At 32.7% G+C, this 19387-nt stretch overlaps 1 protein-coding gene across 5 annotated transcripts in view; it reads left to right on the plus strand.

The window, feature by feature from the left end:
- Positions 1-14626, plus strand: part of LOC112682666 (homeobox protein OTX1-like) — a 186010-nt gene extending 171384 nt beyond the window's left edge. For all 5 annotated transcript variants that reach the window (XM_025553341.1, XM_025553346.1, XM_025553345.1 and 2 more), the window contains 4 exons: positions 3516-3670; positions 11694-12078; positions 12957-13258; positions 13810-14626. In XM_025553341.1, the coding sequence (XP_025409126.1) occupies positions 3516-3670; positions 11694-12078; positions 12957-13258; positions 13810-13893 (926 nt within the window). In that variant the 3' untranslated portion in view covers positions 13894-14626. The remainder of the gene's footprint in view (positions 1-3515; positions 3671-11693; positions 12079-12956; positions 13259-13809) is intronic.
- Positions 14627-19387: the final 4761 nt, after the last annotated feature.

The following is a 19387-nucleotide window of genomic DNA, read 5'->3' on the forward strand; positions in this document are numbered from 1 at the left end:
TTTTGTAAACCGAATCACACCACTGTTAACGATAGGGTTGCGACCGTTTTGATGCTCAACACTATAACGGACAATCGTGTCGTAAGGACTTGGTCGTAATTCGATTCTCGTCGTCCGTACTAATTACGACGGCCGACGGCAGCGGTGGTGACCCAATATTTTTTACAACAATTGTTTGGCTTCTCTATATCTAGTTATTCGTCATTGTAGTCTTATTCATTTAACTAATATAAATAACACCTTTATATAATATATCTGTATACATACGAGTGTGTGTGTGTACATATATGTACTTCAGTATATGGGCGTAGCTAGGAATTGCATCAGGAGAATAATCAATCTTAAAAAAAATGTTTAGGGTTAATTAGTAAGTGTATTTTTAAATTTTTTATCTTATTTTATAATCATCGCTTATTCACTTATAACCTACAAGGCTAATACAAAATAAAAAAATTAAAATATATTAAAAATATTCACATAGAACTAAAAAACTGTGTCATTGGGTAGAAAATTACTATTTGAATTCTAAGAATATAATTTAAAAATATATTATATTGAAAAGATAATTATTTGAAAAATAATAAGTAGTTTAAATATTGGGTCATATATGGGTTAATTTAAAATTTCGTTCAATATTAATGTATTTATTAGTTATGTACAGAGAGAAAATTGCTTCCCTGTCCCCTCCTCTTGGCTACGCCCTTACTTTAGTGAAACAATAATTACGCACATACAATTTGTATAATATACAGTGATATATGTATAAGTACTGTGTATATTAATTATCAGTGGTCTCACTACAGTGCATGTGACCCATGATTGTGTATTCACGGGTCATGTGTTTATTAATATATTATTAATAATAATTAATAATGAACACAAGTAAACATCTTATATTTTTCAATGTGAAATCATTACGGAGTTTAATATTTGGGTGGTTACCCTAAATATTTTTTTTAGCATAAAAAACCAAACATTTTATCTTCTTTTATTACATTTACACTTAATTCCTTCCGCGTTCAGCGATATAGAAATATCTTCATGTTGTAGTATAATATCAATACATTTGTATAAAACTGTGTTCTCCTATAATATAGGATATAATATAATATAATATACGAATAAACAATGTCTAAAACTAGACTTTTTTTTATCAAAAGTGCGAAAGAAACGAGCAAATATAAATTTATTTTAATTTATTTCGCTGTTTAAAAATTATAAAACCGATTATGTACGGACCTTAATAATTAATAAATAGAGTTTAAATAATTTTCTCAAATGCATAGTTATTACTAAGGCTGAGATTTTAATGCAAATATGATTTAATTTGTTATATACTAAACTACAAAACTTTTATTTACGTTGTGAATAAATATATACAGGCATAGCGTTTTAAAATTGATATGTATTGTACATTGATACTTTTCGCGCATACCAATAGGTACACCCTAATATATGTGTATTTTGAAGGTACTCAATTTCAACCGATTCCAACTACATTATATATAGTTTACATGTAAAAGCATCGATATTATTGTAAGTAAATCTTTATATAAAGCGTTGTTTTCCTTGCATTCGAAAAAAACAAAGACTTGCTGAATAATATATGGTCGATGAAAACTAAAATATTGAGAGAAAATCCTGTACTTTTCGCGTATGTGCTCTTCTGCACACATTGATACGGAAATAAGGACAAGAATATGAGGACGAAGGGGACAGAAGGAAAATCGTGCGCCCAATCACTTTTCACGCGATACTAAACGCAGTGATATGCATTACGCGCGTTCGTATACAAATCGCATTATCCGCGTACTTATATATCTTTTGACTCTTTAACCACCACAGATCCAATAAACCCAATCATTACCCCGCGACCCTTTGAACTCTCGACAGCAAACAATAAATTACGCCCGCGGGAGGGTGCCGATCCCGCGCGGTGAAAGTCGGCCCGCCCGAGACGCGGACCGATTGATTTATTCCGGATGGACGGGCGACATCACTCGGCTACAACGTGGTTAGGGATCGCACATCGTATTATAATATTATGCACGCGGTCGGATTGACGGATATAATATAATATTTTCTAAAACGCGTGGCAAAGGGTAATGTAAAATCTTTGCGTGCATCGGAACGACGAGGACGCGGCCAATCGACAGAAGGGCGTGGGGGAGGCTAAACTCATTAATCCCCCTCCGCCATAAACGCTATTCGTATCGAAAATTATAAGACTCGCTTTTATGTACACGATGAAATCCAATACACGTGTGCAATGTGCATGATAATGCCCAAGTATATAATAAATTTCCGTCGTTACAATAATTATAAAAATTATAACATACATTTGTCGTGTATACAGGACGATAATCGAATAGCGAGTCCTTTCCGGGAACTGAGAAGTTTTTACGCCTTCGGAACAATATACTGTTACTCCGAGAAGTGTTATTTGTTTAAAGTCCAGTATATTATTATAAAAATTCATTTTTCTATCGTCATATTTTTGTATCGAATTTTTCGTTTTAATTTTTACCGAAACGTGTTTAATTCATAAAAAAAAAAAAAAAATTATTTTCTAAAAAAAGTCCTTTAGAAAACTTTTTTCAAAGTTAATACAGCTGTACCCTAAATGTAATAAATCAATCAAATATAATTCGCCAAGATTTGTTGAATTGTTGAATATACTTTACCAATTACGTTTACTCAACGACCTTTCTTCTTTTTTATCGCATTTAACATCGGTACTTTAATACTCAATAGTTACGCTCAAAATTAATTTTTTAGTTTATTGAATAGTATTATTTTCAAATTTAATCATTTGATATTGAGAACTCATACGTGTTCGGTGTTTTTTAAAAAACGGACGTTGAATTCATCGATAACGTCATTAGTCCTTGATTCATATAAAAAAACCAATTATAAACGCAGCGGTTTAATCGAATAATATTTTCATCCATACACGTTTACTATGACGTAAAATGTTGATGCAATGTATAGGGCAACGATATTATTGATCGTAATTATATGTCTATATTATACGTACATTTGCACATATTAACACAAATGTGTTAGGATCGTTATAAGATAATCGAATTTGATTTTCGTGTGGTTCATTACGACAATTTAAATGCATATTTTCGTAATACGTGTTGGGAACAAATTATATTGAGAATATAATTGTTTGTCTGCTATCTTGTTTCATTCGTATGATTTAAATTTTTACAACGTCAACCTTATGCGTATACATTTTTATAATCACCACACCAGTTGAAAAGTTAAGACTGATTTTATTTTAAACTCTCGTGTAATTTTATTCAAACCAATAATTATTGATCGTTGTGGAGAAAAGTTCAATTATTTCTCACATTCAGTACATTCTCCCCCTCCCTCCCCCCTCGAAATCGTCAAGATATGTCTTAATGAAATGTTGTTATAAAATTAATAATAATTAATGAATATTGGTTTTAAAATTAATACATTTTTATTAATTATTTATTTTATTTTTCTTTGTGTCTATACAGTGGGTAATCCGAGAAAGCAACGCCGTGAACGAACCACGTTCACTCGAACGCAGCTGGATGTGCTGGAAACGCTGTTCGCTAAAACCAGGTATCCGGACATATTCATGCGCGAGGAGGTGGCTCTAAAGATCAACCTGCCTGAGTCCAGAGTACAGGTGATTCAATCGTTATTATTAATATACAGATAATGTAGGTGTCGCGTGTTAAAACGAAAAGGGTTTAAAAAAAAACAATCGATCAAAACTTGTATGGTATATTTAAGATTAAGATCCGGAAGTACTTTGACTAAAAAAAAATATAAAAATACGTGTAATGCATTAATGCACTTCAAATAATTGAAATATGAAGTGCTTTAATGAAAACGTCTGTACATTTATTGTTTGCTTTTTTCTTTTTTTTTTTTACTTAAAATTAAGTGATCATTATTTATACTATATACTCATGCAGTTTTATAATATTAAAATTAATTTCCTGCAATGTGTATAGTATGATATTTTTCGTATAAAAACCAAAAAAAAAACTTTCTTAATATAGGTACTTAAGATGATTGATATCTTATTTGTTCAAAATTAAATTCACATTTTTCTTGAATATCTGAAAATCTCGTTCACAAAAGTTTCAATTTTTTATTCAATATTTTAAAATTTTATTGGTTTAAAAATAAATTTGTTTATTCAATTATTGTTAAGAGGATTAAAAGTGGACATTTTCGATCTTTGTCCACTATCATGATTTAGGAAACTAATTAAAATTCGTTATTTAGGAAGTTTACCAATTGCACTTAAAATGACCCTTTCACATACTAAATGTGCTCTAAATATTTTACAATACCCTAAAAAAATGTATTAGTTAGTTATATATAATAAATTAATACACTAAACGATTTTTGTTTAATTATAAATACTTAATATAATATAAGTAAATGAATAATTTTTTCTCATCGCATTTAACAAATTACTTCTTTATCGTTAATTATTTAAAATTAAGTTATATATATAAGTATAATAAAAATAAATAATACACTAACTGATAAAATCGCTAAAATTGATTTAAATTTCAAATTTTAATTTGATTTATTTTAATTCAATAACTGAAATGTACAACTTTTTTGAAACTTAAATTAAAAAAATGTAAGAAGTCGTTCTCAATTGAGTAAACTTATGACGAATTTATAATTTTATTGCATCATCCATAGATCAATCAATACATTGGAAATAAAAAATGTTAAAGTCTTATGTTACGCGTATGACAGACGCATAAAATTATGATTTCCAATTCCCTTTAAATAATTTTGTTATTAATCATTGACTTTTAATATTAGTGTTTTCTACATTTACCATTCATCGATAGATAATGAATATAACTTAATTATATTAATAACATAACAAATATTACCTAGTATAAATACCAAATAAATCAAAAGTAGATTTAAATCAATATTAAACTTGAAATCAAATAAGAATTTTGAAAGTAATTAATAGTTTAACTATAAAAAACAATTAATTGAAGTACTTACCTTAAATCTTGTTCAGATTTATTTACTTTAAATCGATACTGTGGTTAGTGGAAATGACATGACTAAACGAAAATCATGGCGTTTATGCTTTAGGTATATTTCAATTGTTATAATGAACTTTTTTATCAGTGATTACTAGTATGTTATTTAGACTGTAAGATATTTTATTTAGTCAGAGTGTTCCTATAGTGTTGATATTATGTGTCTGTAATATGGTGACATCGTTGTTCGTTATTTTATACGTACAACAGATTTACTGTTTAATTGGTACTTTTAAATCTCCGAGTCCGTTCATGTATCAAGTCAAATTTGAAAAAAAAAGTTGAGTCAAATTTCTCATAAAACAAGTCGATTAAAACGATAAATATATAATAGACCCATAAATACTTTATGTTACTGATTTCTATCGAAGATAGTGTTGAAACATATGTCGCGTTTTGTTTTTAATAGACTCATAGCGGTAATAGGGAGTTTTTGCACAATGCCGGTTAAAAATAACGTTCCGCTTATCCATTTATCGTAATCGGTTATTTTAGACTATTTAACGGGCTCCGTTATCGTAATATCGGTTACCATGTTATCAAATAATATAATATTTACTATTATGATAACACATAATTTTCAAAGCTTTTGAAAGTGTAACTTATTAATTGTGAGTTTCTTTTCGTATTTTACAATTATTTTTATTTCTAAAATGGAATACAAAAAGGAGCGTTTGCGATTTTCAACCATAGAGGATTTGTTTTATTACGGCAAGTGGTATGTTTAAACCCCTACAATGTGCTAACCAGTGGGGAAATATTCAAAGCTTAAATATCGAATAAAATGATAAAATACATATTAAACAATAGAATAGAAAATATATTATACTCTTACTCTAATATATAGTTAATTAAAAATAAAATTAACTTTGTGTAAATAATATTAATAATATTCCAATTTGATGACAGTTTATAATCTCACGATAAAATAAACTTCACCGGTTATGCAAAAAACTGAAGTTTTTTGAATTACGATAAAAATAAAAATTATTTGTTTAACCGAACGTTATTTTTACCGTAACGTTTAACCGGTAGTTAAAATGCAAAAACTCCCTAATAACAATTTAGGTCGCCGCTTATGGATTTCGTCGGGTTTCAGACCACCGATGTCATTCTCTTCCCCTTCTCCCCTATTCGTAAAGGCCTCTTGGACGTCAGCGGGACAGACGCGCGCGCTCTCGTCTGCTTTCGAACAACCCCCCATTTCAGGCTACGGAGTGAAAAGGACCCGCGCAATCTACCGCGCCACGCGGGCGCACGCGTGCAGGGGGCAGGATAACTCTACTCGTCCTTCCCCGTAACCCTATTTGGACGTACATGCGTGCGTGCGTGTGTGTGTATAAATAATATGTATATATGTATTGTATGCAGTAGTGTATACGGCAGAACGTTCACCGACCCTTTATCGTCTGTTAATCCCCGCCCCCTCTCCAGTAGATAGGTAACGTTCCTGAGTGCGCTCGCGAATAATCGTTGCCACGCACACGTTCCACGAAAAATATCTGCTACCGGTCATATCGCCGCCATTGCAGTATAGATCCTACCCCCGAAAACTTTTTTTTCTCCCTCTATCCCTTAGTGCCAAAAACACCGTCAACACTGCGTAGCTACCATCACCAACCCCGACCATTTCACGAAAAATAACTGATTACTTTCCCGGACCTATACGTTTCACGCTCGTAATGTTACCGTTTAACACGGGTCGTAAAGTCCTGAAATCTTTCGAAATATTTCATTATAATAACATGTTCCTGTAAACAAAATTACATTTTTATACCGTGTGTTGTTTAATAATGTCTTTTAACCATTCCGTATATGTGTATATGTGTATGTGTATACCATACACATTTATTTTTTCGAATACTGCATCTATTTTAATTCTGGTGTGAAATTATGTAACAAACAATTTTTAATTTAGTCATAATATCTGATGTATTTATATTATAATATAAATCAATATTCCTAAAAATACCAGCGCTAGTTTCATATCAATATGATATTATTAATGTTTTTCGTGTCATATGATATGTACGTCCAATAACATTTTTTCTACGATTATAATACAATGTTCGGTGTATGACTGAATTGCATTTTAATACATTGGACTATATAAGTCATCCTAAATCAGTCTACTACGATCTATAGCTTCATCATCCCCGACGTTTAATGTGTCATTAAGTGAAACGTACATGGTAGGTATTCGTTTTGTTTTTAAATGTTTTCACGACAGTAAACATGAAAATAAAGTTCAGCGCTAAATACGAATAAAATTGCAAGTTTAGTCCTCAGTTAATATTACCTAAAACGGAACGTTTATAATACTCGCGGAGACTAATAATAGCGAACATCGCATTCGATCTCGTCATGGTACACATTGTACAATCGAATATGTTGCCTAGGGGCAGACTTTAAATTTCGCTTTTTACAAACCTATTGTATCATTGTACCCAGCATAAAAAAATTATATAAATAAGTACACCGTTAAAATTGTTTAATTATTTATGGTAGTGTTAGTATAATAGAATTATTTAGTATAAACATTCAGCACACCATGCGCATTCTATTCATATTCATTGAAGAAAAGACGCTAATAGGAAATATTAAACCCGTTTTTTTTTCAGTTAATATGAGTTGTCGGTTAACGAGACTACGATTACAGTACACGAGACTCGAAAGACCAATAGACCGATAGAATAATAAAAATATTCGCTCGGTAGTGTATAAATAAATAATTTAAAATTATTGAGATCAAATTTAATAACCCGACGAATATAAATTATAATACAACCATACGGGTATAAATAGAAAATTCCGAACGCTATAATAATAATGTGATCGTACCAATAATATGCTGAACGCTCACCGGCTTGATAGTTCCGAGGTAGGCGATATACCAAGCGATTACTATTATTATTTGCTTTACACACTTTTCATCGGTTAATAATTCTTCCCGAAAACGATTCCCCATTAGAAAACTCGAAAACTTTCATTTTCGCTCCTTAAAAATTGCGGCCGGGTGCAACTGCTCTCTTAACCCGTCACCGTGTACCATATATATATATATATATATATATATACCATACGTTGTTCCAGTAACTCGAAAGTCTGTGCATCTCGTCTCGATCTCGTACGATTCCGTGTCGCACGCGAGCAAAGTTTCGTTTCGGTGTCTCGCAGAACGTGTAGCACTTTTGCCGGCCGGCACCGACAACGGAATCGCGTTCGTGACGCGGAACAATGTGCACAGAGTACGCCGTACGAATATATTATACGTTGTACGCAACACGGGATCGAAATAATAATAACGCGAAATAACGACGGACGGTACGAGAATATTATTTATTGATTTATTTATTTATTTTTTTTTTGTACAGAAAACGTTCCGCGATTGTGTAGTTAGTGTAAACGGCTAGCGGAAAAACGAATTCGTCGACGTCTCGCGGCTGTTGTACATCGCACGCGGGCCGCGCCGTAAACCGGTCGTAAAACGAATACATCTCGTGCGAGGTCACGTTTTCCGCCCGACGCCGCCGGTGTTTTGTGCGCGACAACAGAACTGGTACAATATTCCTATTATAAAGCCAACTGCGTCGCCGCCGCCGCCGCCGCCGCGGAAAGGGATAACTCCCGGAATAAATTGTCTCGATAAAATATTCGTATACATTTTATTGTGTATCGCGCGTATACATTATTATTATGAATGCGTGCGCGCGGACGGTTTTTTTTTTATTATTATTATTATTATTCTATACAAGGGCGATCGCAGTGCGTGCGCGCGACCGTGATGATTATAAATACGGCACGGTACGTAACGACGGTGACGTCGACGATCGTAGGTACACATAAAATATTTTAATATACGTGTGCCTCCTCCTATATTTTTATACAAATATGCGCGGCTTTGTGCGCGCACGGATGAGTTTGAACCAAAACGTCTCGAACGCGCGACTCCATACGGTGTGATCATGTAGGGCCTTTGCAAGATGTTTATCGCGCCCTTTCCCATACCGATATATAATTTTCCCCTCGCGTACCGCTACGCGTCACTAGCTAGCCCTGTCCCGGCGTCGTGACAGTACCTCTTGTTGTTTTAGGTGTTATACATACAACGGTCGTACACCTACCGCCGACATAAGTCCGAACCTTTGACCTTATACGATTCTGCATCACTTGGAAATCAATGATAACTTCAACACTTTTCATTAGGGTTATCGACGTTTTAAAAATGTTTCCTATTCTTTATTGTTAATGCGTTTTAACACGTATAAGTCGTAATACACGATCGTTTCAAATGAAAAAAAAATCAAATAAATCGTTTTTCAAGATTTATTATTTTCCCTTTTGACAAGCATCGTCAGACTCAGCAGTGATTTCCTTTAATCGGTCGCCGAATACCCGTTTAACCGTACTCTAATTGTAATATTATCAAATTGTTCGCTTTTTTCATAATAATAAAAACATAAGTTGAAGATTTGACGACGCGTGTTCATAACAACTATTTTAGAGTGGTTTTCACCAAAAGTGAAATCATAAATGATTCGAACCATGACATAATGGAAGATTGGATTATAATTTTCCAACACTTAAAGTAAAGAAGTTCGTTTTTAAAGTGTTCGCGGGAATTTAACGTCATTTAATCATCGAAAACCACCCCCGCGTGAATGTTCCACTGATTACTAGTATTTCATTTTTCGCTATTTTTTACGTGAATAAAGTGAAAAAATTACATGATTTTCGTTAAAGTGCGCCGTAGAAATTAGGTTAACTTCGGCAGCGCTGGTGGCGGCAGCTGGCAGCGGTGGTAGTAGTGGTGGTGGTGATAAAATCGATATAATACTTGCACACGGTATGTATATGTAATGTTTGGGTGAGAGAGAGATGGTGGTGGAGGTAGCACAGAAAGTGGTAGAAGCTTTTTTTTTTTTTTTGTTCCAACACACGACACTCGTGGACGACCTAATCGTCGATCCTGTACGGCTTCTTGACCAACTATACACGAAATTGATATGCCCGTACCGACTCCATATAAATATGTACACGTATATCGCGTGATAATCCAAAGTATAAGTAGTGTCACTGGCGTCGATTTATCACGGGAAATCGCCGCTACACGCACGTGTTCTATACTCGGATACTCTACACTCTATAATTTAGACGTTAAATAATATTGAGTGAATGGGTGTGTGTGTGTGTGTGTGGAAAAAGGGTTGGACAATTTGCCAAGTTCGAATTTCAAAAATCACATTCATTCGCGTGTAGTAAGTAGTGTATAATATTCATAAAACTTTTCAATGGTTCATAAAAATATAAAGCGTTCAAATCGAAAATGAAAAACTGGTTATATATTGGTATCTCATACATTATGTATGTAATACGTAAAAGGCAACAGGGCGTATGGGTTGATATGATTGAGTGAGAAAGAGATAGAAAAAACAGAGTAGAACACATATGTCATATGATTATTAAATTATATTTATAGCATAATTACCGAGTACTGACCATTAACATAACTTTAGAGGGGAGCTTAACACCATAAAAATCGTACGTATTCCTTTTCTGTATGTAAAAAAAAAAAATCATACGGATATTAATGAAAAATTATTATGTTATTTTTTTAAATACAAATCAAATAGAAAACATAGGTTATCTTGCAATATATAATACAGAAGTTGCATTACGTTATATGTTAACTGCGAACTCGATCCTACAAATTATATTAAAAAAATATGCGTTAAATAATTTTAAAACGTTGTAAATAACTTGTTAATTAATCACTTATTAATCGACATGTTTTAGACGTGCGAGTAGTGTATATAAAATATTAGTGGGTTTAAATCGTTATGATTTATTTACACTCACGGTGTGGATCTTCAGTTTTCGCGTGTTCTATAGTTTTATTGTATTATCATTTTGTTACGGTGAATGTGATGTGTTAGTCGCTCGCTTTACGGTTGCGTAAAAGTCAGTGCCACGACTTGGTATATATTGGTGAGTGTGCAAGCAAATATAGTGGAGCCCAAGTAACACCAACAGACCCTTAAAAAATATCGTTCGCTTCGCTCGCCACTAGTATAAATTTAAAAATAATAATACTTTATAGTCAATACCATACGCAACATATAATATAACACTAAGTGAATAGAAAAATGGTTTGCAGCCACTCGGCATTTATTCATTATCGTCACACTTATAATGCATAGACCATTAGTCGACACAACAAATCAAAGAATGTTGATCGTCAACAAGAAAATCAGTACCTACTACATATGTTGATCGTTGATTAAATCAAAAATTAATATTTAATTTTCTACTTTAACAGTGTAAAAAAACGATATTTTAATTAAATCGTTCGTCATAGTCCATTTGTTATGATTTAACAGGGGCCCGGGGGTTCCTCGCACTCCCAGCACCTCCGGGTGGTTGCGGCACTGGTAAAAATCTTACTCGATATTTATTCAAATGGCATTCGAAGCTTAATATACATTTTTTTTTTTCACGTCAAAGCGTTATTAATTCTCTCTTAAAAAAAAAAAAAAAAAAAGAATATAAAAACCGTTGCGTAAGCTTCGTATTACGGTTGTTTCGGCCTCGTAACTAACGTTTTCCAACTGCCGTGTACAGGTATGGTTCAAGAACCGACGGGCCAAATGTCGACAACAAGTGAAACAGACCCAACAGCAGCACCACAACGGAACGGACAAAGCGTCGAGGAACAACGGTTCCAAGTCGTCCGGGAAATCGTCCGGCGGCGGCGGCGGTGGCGGCGGAGGCAACGGGTCCGTCAACAACAACAAAATGTCGCCGACCATCAACGGTGGCAGCGCGGGCGGCGGAGGCGGTGGCGGTGTCACCAGCTCGACCGCCGGCAACTCGCCCGTCTCCACCGGCACGTCGCTTTCGTCCAGCCGCCAGTCGCCGCCCGGCGGCGGCACATCGTACATCAAGCCGATACTGAGCGGCACGCCGCCCATTCAACCGCCGCCCGCCGTGTACCATCCGAGTTCCGGTAAGTGCGCGATCGCCTCACACGTAATTTTTTTTCTCTACGATCACCGCGCGAATTCCAGTCGCAATAACCGTACAATACCGTTACACCCCGGGTCATTTTTTAATTATTTTATTTATTTTTTTCTATCGCCCGTTTCACATCCAATCGTACGTGTACCTACACGTTAAGGGGTGGACCGGTCACGGAGGCGAAGGGGCGATAGTCTCCTAGGCCCTCGATAGTGTCATATTAATTACCCTTACACAACATTTGATGTTAAGATATAATGGTAAAATCATTTTTTATTAAAATGTTCGAATTTGGATGAGTTTAGCACAATTACCTAAAAAAAAATGTATTGATTAAAATGTAATAATAATAGGTCTAGTTGGCCCCCCTCTCGGGCGCCTCAATAGCCAGTCCGCCCTTGCCTACGTTACATCAACAATATTTTCATCGGTTATTTTTCCATGTACTAACGTCCTGCGTATCGCGCTATAGCCCGTCACAGAAGAAGCGACGATTCTCTAAAAACAATATTATGAACGTTGTCCGAACATGTTTTGTATGCAACCGAGTTTCCGATCGGTATGTTTCTTTTCATCGGCTATCGTTAAATTTCGACTGTACAACATAAAGATATGGCGTAAAACTTTTTGGCCTTTAATTGACCGCTCTTTCTTCTCTCCGAAGCCCGAATCGTTAATATTCGGTCTCCATTCGTTACATTTAGTTTCATCACGCAAAAATATCTCTTGCGCAATCCATTTCAAACCGCCGACTTCGCACACTTTACTTTTGTAAGGCTTACGTCGTTTTTTCGCGATGTTGAACACCCCGGACATTCTTTACGCGATATTTGACCGACACTAAAGCTTATCATGTCGTCCCTACAGGCGGTGGCAGCAACACGCCAGGATCCATTTGGAGTCCTGCGATCACGGAACCGCCACCGGGTTTAGTCGACTTGCATCACCACAGCACTAGATCATCTCCCGTAGGCTCCAGCGGAGGATACTCGACAAACGGCAGCACAGGCGGAAACTGTTACTCATCTCATCATCACCATCACCAACCGCATCACCACCATCCACATCATCACCACGCGGCAGCGCACCATCACCAGAACTACGGCGGTTACTATTCGAACATGGATTATTTGGCACCACCACCGACAATGTCGTCCCATCAAACAGCCGTAAGTTCTTGTTATTATTGTTACTGATATCCTTATACTGTATGTTGAATCGAGCAAAAATTTCAATTAAAAAAAAAAAAAAAACTCATTATATAATAACGAAATGGTAGAACTTTAAGTAAAACGAACTAATACAAGATTTTTTCGTGAAACATTTGTCTCAATGATGTTGCAGCTCAATTGCTTACATTATACATACTTCTAGCAGTTGACAAATCAACTCTGTGTATGTGTGTGTGTGTAAACAAAATAAATCTCATTTAATCTAACACATTTAGGTATTTAGTCGCCTATCGTACGTATTTCGCTACCGTCGTTCTACACATGTGTGTTGTACGTGTATGCAACGAACGTTATATTATAAAAATCGTTTTTTACCGGCCGTTATTTTGTCTCGCGGGCAACGCTAGAAATCCAAATAGTAAACAGATCATCTCGATTAGATCTCGAGCATTGTTGGCACTTGTGTAAACCTGTGTGAAGGGGCGGTTGAAATATTTTTGCGTTTTAACCAATTATACAACGACGGTCACGTTTTGTTCTATGTGCAGGAGAATGGTTCAGAATCGGCGTGGGTCAAACGTGACGACGCGTCCTCGTGGTTCTACAACTCGGCGGGCTGGGAACGTAAGTAATAAAAGAAAAACGATACGCTGTGGAGGAGTTGGAGCGCTGCTTGTCGCACTACCGGAGCAGAACATTCTCGTCTCACAACCAAACTCGTCTGACAAACACCAACGGTCAGTGTTGTTATCCGCGATCATTCCGCGCACTCCAACGGGGCGCCACCTCAGGACGTCGTGTTGATGACGTAATATGTATACATATACATATGTGTACTCATGTCGGAGTCGGCGAGCCATGTCGCGACCATCTCCTCGATACAACAACTACCCCTCTAATTTCAAACCCCACCCCTTGATTATTGCATGCTTATAGTTTTACAAATATACATGTCTCCTACGATATTAACTCTACCGCGTGTTACTTATATACACGGTGCTGTACACAACGAAACGATAAATCGATCCATTGTCGCCCCTCGTCTACCCCGTTTGACTGACAATATAATAATAATAATATAAAGATTGTACGTGTTCGCGAAACGTTTTCCAAAAAGTTTTTAAGTGTGCGAACATGAACGATGGTCTTTTTTTTTTATTATAATTATTATCATTATTATTATTATTTTTAAGTTTTCTCGTCGATTACAGTAAATACACCACTATTCCTTCTAGATAAGTTTTAATAATTTGATAATTGTTATTTAAAAAGTGATCTTGTGCCTATAAAAAAAAAAAAAATATGACTCGAGGGTGGTGTTGTTTACTGTCTAATCGACATTATCATTGTAAATAAGTACCTATATTCAAATTAATAAATGGAATAACAAATGTTTGTTTATGTGAAGATAAAAAAAAATTAAAATTCAATGTTGTATAATTATATTGAGTTATTAAAACTATTGTATTAATCGAAGAGAATCAATTTTTTTTCTGTATTTTTTTTCTTTTTTTTTTTTAGTATATTACATAACTAAAAACTTAATTTCTAGATTATTATTGCAAGTTGTTTAATTATTATATTGAAAACAATGTGTAAATGTGTACGCTAGATTCGGTCTTTCATTGCCAAAGACACGTACTATGTGTTCCAAATTTTTTTTCGCAATTAGTTTGATTATATTATAAACTATTTATATATAATATATCATACATTGTACATTATTATAAGCGATTAAAAATTAATAAATAATTACGAAAATGATTATATGAAGTGTTCTAATATCTCAATCTACAATTTACTACCACAAACATAAGCGTGCTGAGATCTGTGAGTAATTTCCATGAGATTATACCTTGATTTTTTTATTCTTTCTCTTACAAACCGACTCTGATGGTGGGGTCCTATAATGGATCAATTCGTTACTGAGTCAATGAGAAGGTAAAAATTAACCCGAATCAGCAAAAAAATATTTTATCAACACTGTCGATAAATAATTTACAGTTTTGACGTGCTATTCATATAGTAATGTTCATGTTGGTAAACTTTGTTTTCAGCACACTGAACACATCAAAAAATTAAATTACAAATCAAGTACAGTTCAATGTAGGTAATTGAGATTTTGTTCAAAAAAAAACAACATATTAAAAACATTTAAATAACATAAAAATAGAGAAACTAGAAACCTTAAAATAAATAAATGATCAATGATTATTAATAGTTTGTATTATAAAATATTAAGTAAATACGTTTTAATGTAAATGATCATTAGTGAGATTTGTATGAAATTGCATAGTTTTTCCTGTATGTTTTCAAATCTCATGAAAAACAATCATGATTTTTATTTTGCTTATAATTGGTACCTACTTATTGACCACGATTTATGCAAATCTAACTAAATAATATTTTGATTCGATTCATATTATAGGTATTCGTGATTTTTTTAACCATCGACGCAATATGTATGGCCTTAGAAATGTTTCAAAAATAGTTAACCCTATTACTAGTTAAATCGACCCCGAGCACATACCAATATTTAATGAGTAACTCGCACTTTGAAATACGTAAAAATACAATGCGATGAGTTTCGCATTAAATCAAGCATCAAATTAAATAATTGTCATAAGTATAGATAAATGAAGTTAGCCCTTAAAAGTTTACAAGAGAATCCAAAATTATTCAAACAAATTCTACTCGAACTTCTTAGTCAATATTGTACAATTATTTTGAATTTGATAGGAAAATATTATTCAATAATAACACTTTCAAATATGTTTAGTTTTCTAAATTATTTTTTGTATTGTTTTAATGTTTGAAAAGTACCCATTTTTTTTTTCTCTGACTTAATAAATGTCATTAAATCGTATGTATTTTTGTGTTATGTAGTTAGTAATTTATAATTAAAAAAAAGTAGTACGTACTGTACTCACGTCGCACTCTAGCTACTATCTCACTGCTGTTATACTTGCACCAGAGCATATTTTAACATACGAAGTACGCAACACTAGTATCCTCCAGTGGTAATTTAATGCTAGCCAGTGGTGAATGATTGTATCACTAACATTCTCATTACGACCGATACCAGTATAAATTTAATGGAATCAATAATTATATACCTAAATTTATTTATATATAACATTGAAATATTTTTTCTTTGTAATTGTGCAGTTGCTATAGTTAGTTAGTGTAGTTAGTATAGTTAGATAAAGTTAGTTGATACAGTTGCAGTGCCGGATTAAACATTTGTGGGCCCCTAGGCAATTAAAATGTTGGGCCCTACAAAATTATTTTTTACATACATCTTTAACATTACTATCCAAAAATTAAAATAAATAGCTTTAATAATAATCAACTATTATTAATAAATAAAATCGTGTTTATTAAATTTTTTTATTTGCAATAAAAATAAATGAATTATTATATTATTTCTATTTTTTTCTAAATAATTTTATTATTATTACTGCATTTAACACCTACAACTTAATATATATTATATTTCATAATGACTTGTTCCGTAAATTTGTAAATAAAATACAGGTATTATTAAATAAAAAAATATATAGTTTTCCGTTTTCACAGAGCCCCTTAAATGAGTGAGGCCCTAAAGCGGGCACCTACTCTGCCTAATGGGTAAACCGATACTGTATAGTTATAACTAAAGAGCGGATTTAATTAATATTGCAACTTTTCATTGATACCCAGTAAATCAAATCTGATCAAATATGTATACGAATCAGATTAATTACAGTCTTTCTATTATTTAATAATGCAATTTTTTGCAATTTTCAACGATTTTGTAATTTTTTGCAATTATTGTAATTTTTGTGTACTTCATGTGATAAAATATACAAATTATTATTTACAAAGTCATTTTACAAAAAAAAAAAAAATAACTACGACGTAAATTTTTACATGTACCTAGTTAAATGTAGTTTAGGATTTTTAAAATTATATTTATCTAGGTTACCCACAAAACTCACAAGTTTAAAAAAATAAAATAATTAATTACTTAATAGTTTAAACATATTTAGTATAAATACTAAACAATTACTAAATAAAAATATTTAGTATAAATATTTCTATAAATATTCCCGGTCCTAATGGAAAAATAGTTAAAGATAAATTAAAATATGTCTTAGAAAGAAATAGAGGATATAAAACAATTAAAACTTCCTCTGAGGTTATAGAAAGAAATCAAAATGTTTATTTAAATATAACACCCAATTTTTAAACTATTTTAAATATGCATTGATAACAAGTGTCGACGTTGAACGTACTTTTTTATTTTATAAACATATTTTAAGTAACAGACGATACAAATTTCAAGAACACAATTTAGAGATGTATATAATTATAAATTTTAATTCAGAAAAATGATATATTTTGTAAATATTAAATAAATGTCCATAATATTATTTAAGAAAGTAATTAATGATTATATATTTGATATGATTTTACTATGTAATTTTGATGTCTTTCATTGCAATTTTAACATATTTATACTGCAATTTTGATATATCTTTATTACAATTTTGGCATCTTTTTAGTGCATTTTTAAGATATTTTTAATGCAATTATATCCGGTCTTTAGTTATAACTATAGACAAACGCTGTCACTGGTAATATAAAACTATTGTAAGCTCTCGTATAGTTTATCCCATGTTACCCAGTGTGCACTGGATGTTTCAACACATCCCAGAAACAAACATATTACGTAGTACAATCAACGTAACTTTTTAATATGTATACAATGTATCTATTCTGTCTAAATAAAACAAACATTTAACACTCATCCTGGCGATATAACTAGGCATAATATGATTGTACAGACCTACAATGTTATAAATTATATGTCACAGGGTTGTTACATTATTGTGATTTGTAATACGTACCAGCAAAATAATATCGATGTTTCAGTTTTTCACAAAAAAAAAAATATACTATTTTAAAATAAATAGTTTTGCACTCTATAAAAATATACTCTATTGGTTTTACCCATAAGCTAATATATTTAAATATACAAGGGGTATCAAATCAATTATTTATAAGAGTAATGTCCGTATGCATACTATTTGATGTGTCACGTCATAAGACAGTTTTAGACTACATGTCTTATGTTGATTAAAAAATAACTTAGTTAAAAATCAGTTACTTATTTTGTCATACATAATGTGCTCGTATGGTAGTAAAGACAGAAAACCATCGATTTCCATTCACTTTAAATATCGTCCATTATAAACCTAATGTCAATATGATTAGGATAGCCGATAGGTAGTAACGCGTAGGATTTAGACACCCGTCTAGGTAGATATGTCGGTGTTCGGAGTTCGATACCCTCATACGAGTTGTGGTATTTTATTATAATTGTTTTCCAATTATTAGTAGGTTTCATTGTTTGAATATGACGTTCTAACTATGTTTACAATGTAACCCAAATATAACTTTTTGTTATAAACACCGGACATTAGCAGTATCAGGAACATCACATTAACGCAAATTCAACATTCAAATTAATGTTGCATATTATATGGAAACATACCTTGTATGTTTATAGTACACATTATTGCACAGGGGGTATATAAAATAAACAAGAATATTTTATTAAACGGAGAACATGCACAAAATTATAAATTTTCTATTGATATAAAATATAAACAGATATTATACGAAAATAAAAAATAAAATAAAACAAGAGATTTTAACAGTGTTATCATTCGGAAGTCGTCGATCTTCATTAATTGAAGGCTGGGCAGGAATAATGTGCCATGTAACTTAATTTCGGATATCATAGTTTTTGCGGAATACCGTGCTATATCTATATATTTCTATATTCACTATATTATTTATATCTTTCTATCTTTCTGTATATAAATATATTTATTTTTTTAAGTATTGATTATAATTATGCTTTATGATTTTAAATGTGATTATTATTGATTATATCCGTGGGTGGCATCCGGCCCACACGTATTTTTATACAGCACGCATTAAATTCCAAAACTAGGAAATTTCATTGAATATAATGTCAATTTTTTTTATTGTTTAGCTCTTGAACACTTTTTAATTTGTGAATATAGCTCAAGGGACCAAAAAGGTTTCCGACCATTGGATTTTAAGAATGATTTG

The sequence above is a fragment of the Sipha flava genome, unplaced genomic scaffold (assembly GCF_003268045.1).
Source record: "Sipha flava isolate LNK unplaced genomic scaffold, YSA_version1 208_pilon_pilon, whole genome shotgun sequence".
In the NCBI taxonomy this organism is placed as follows: domain Eukaryota; kingdom Metazoa; phylum Arthropoda; class Insecta; order Hemiptera; family Aphididae; genus Sipha; species Sipha flava.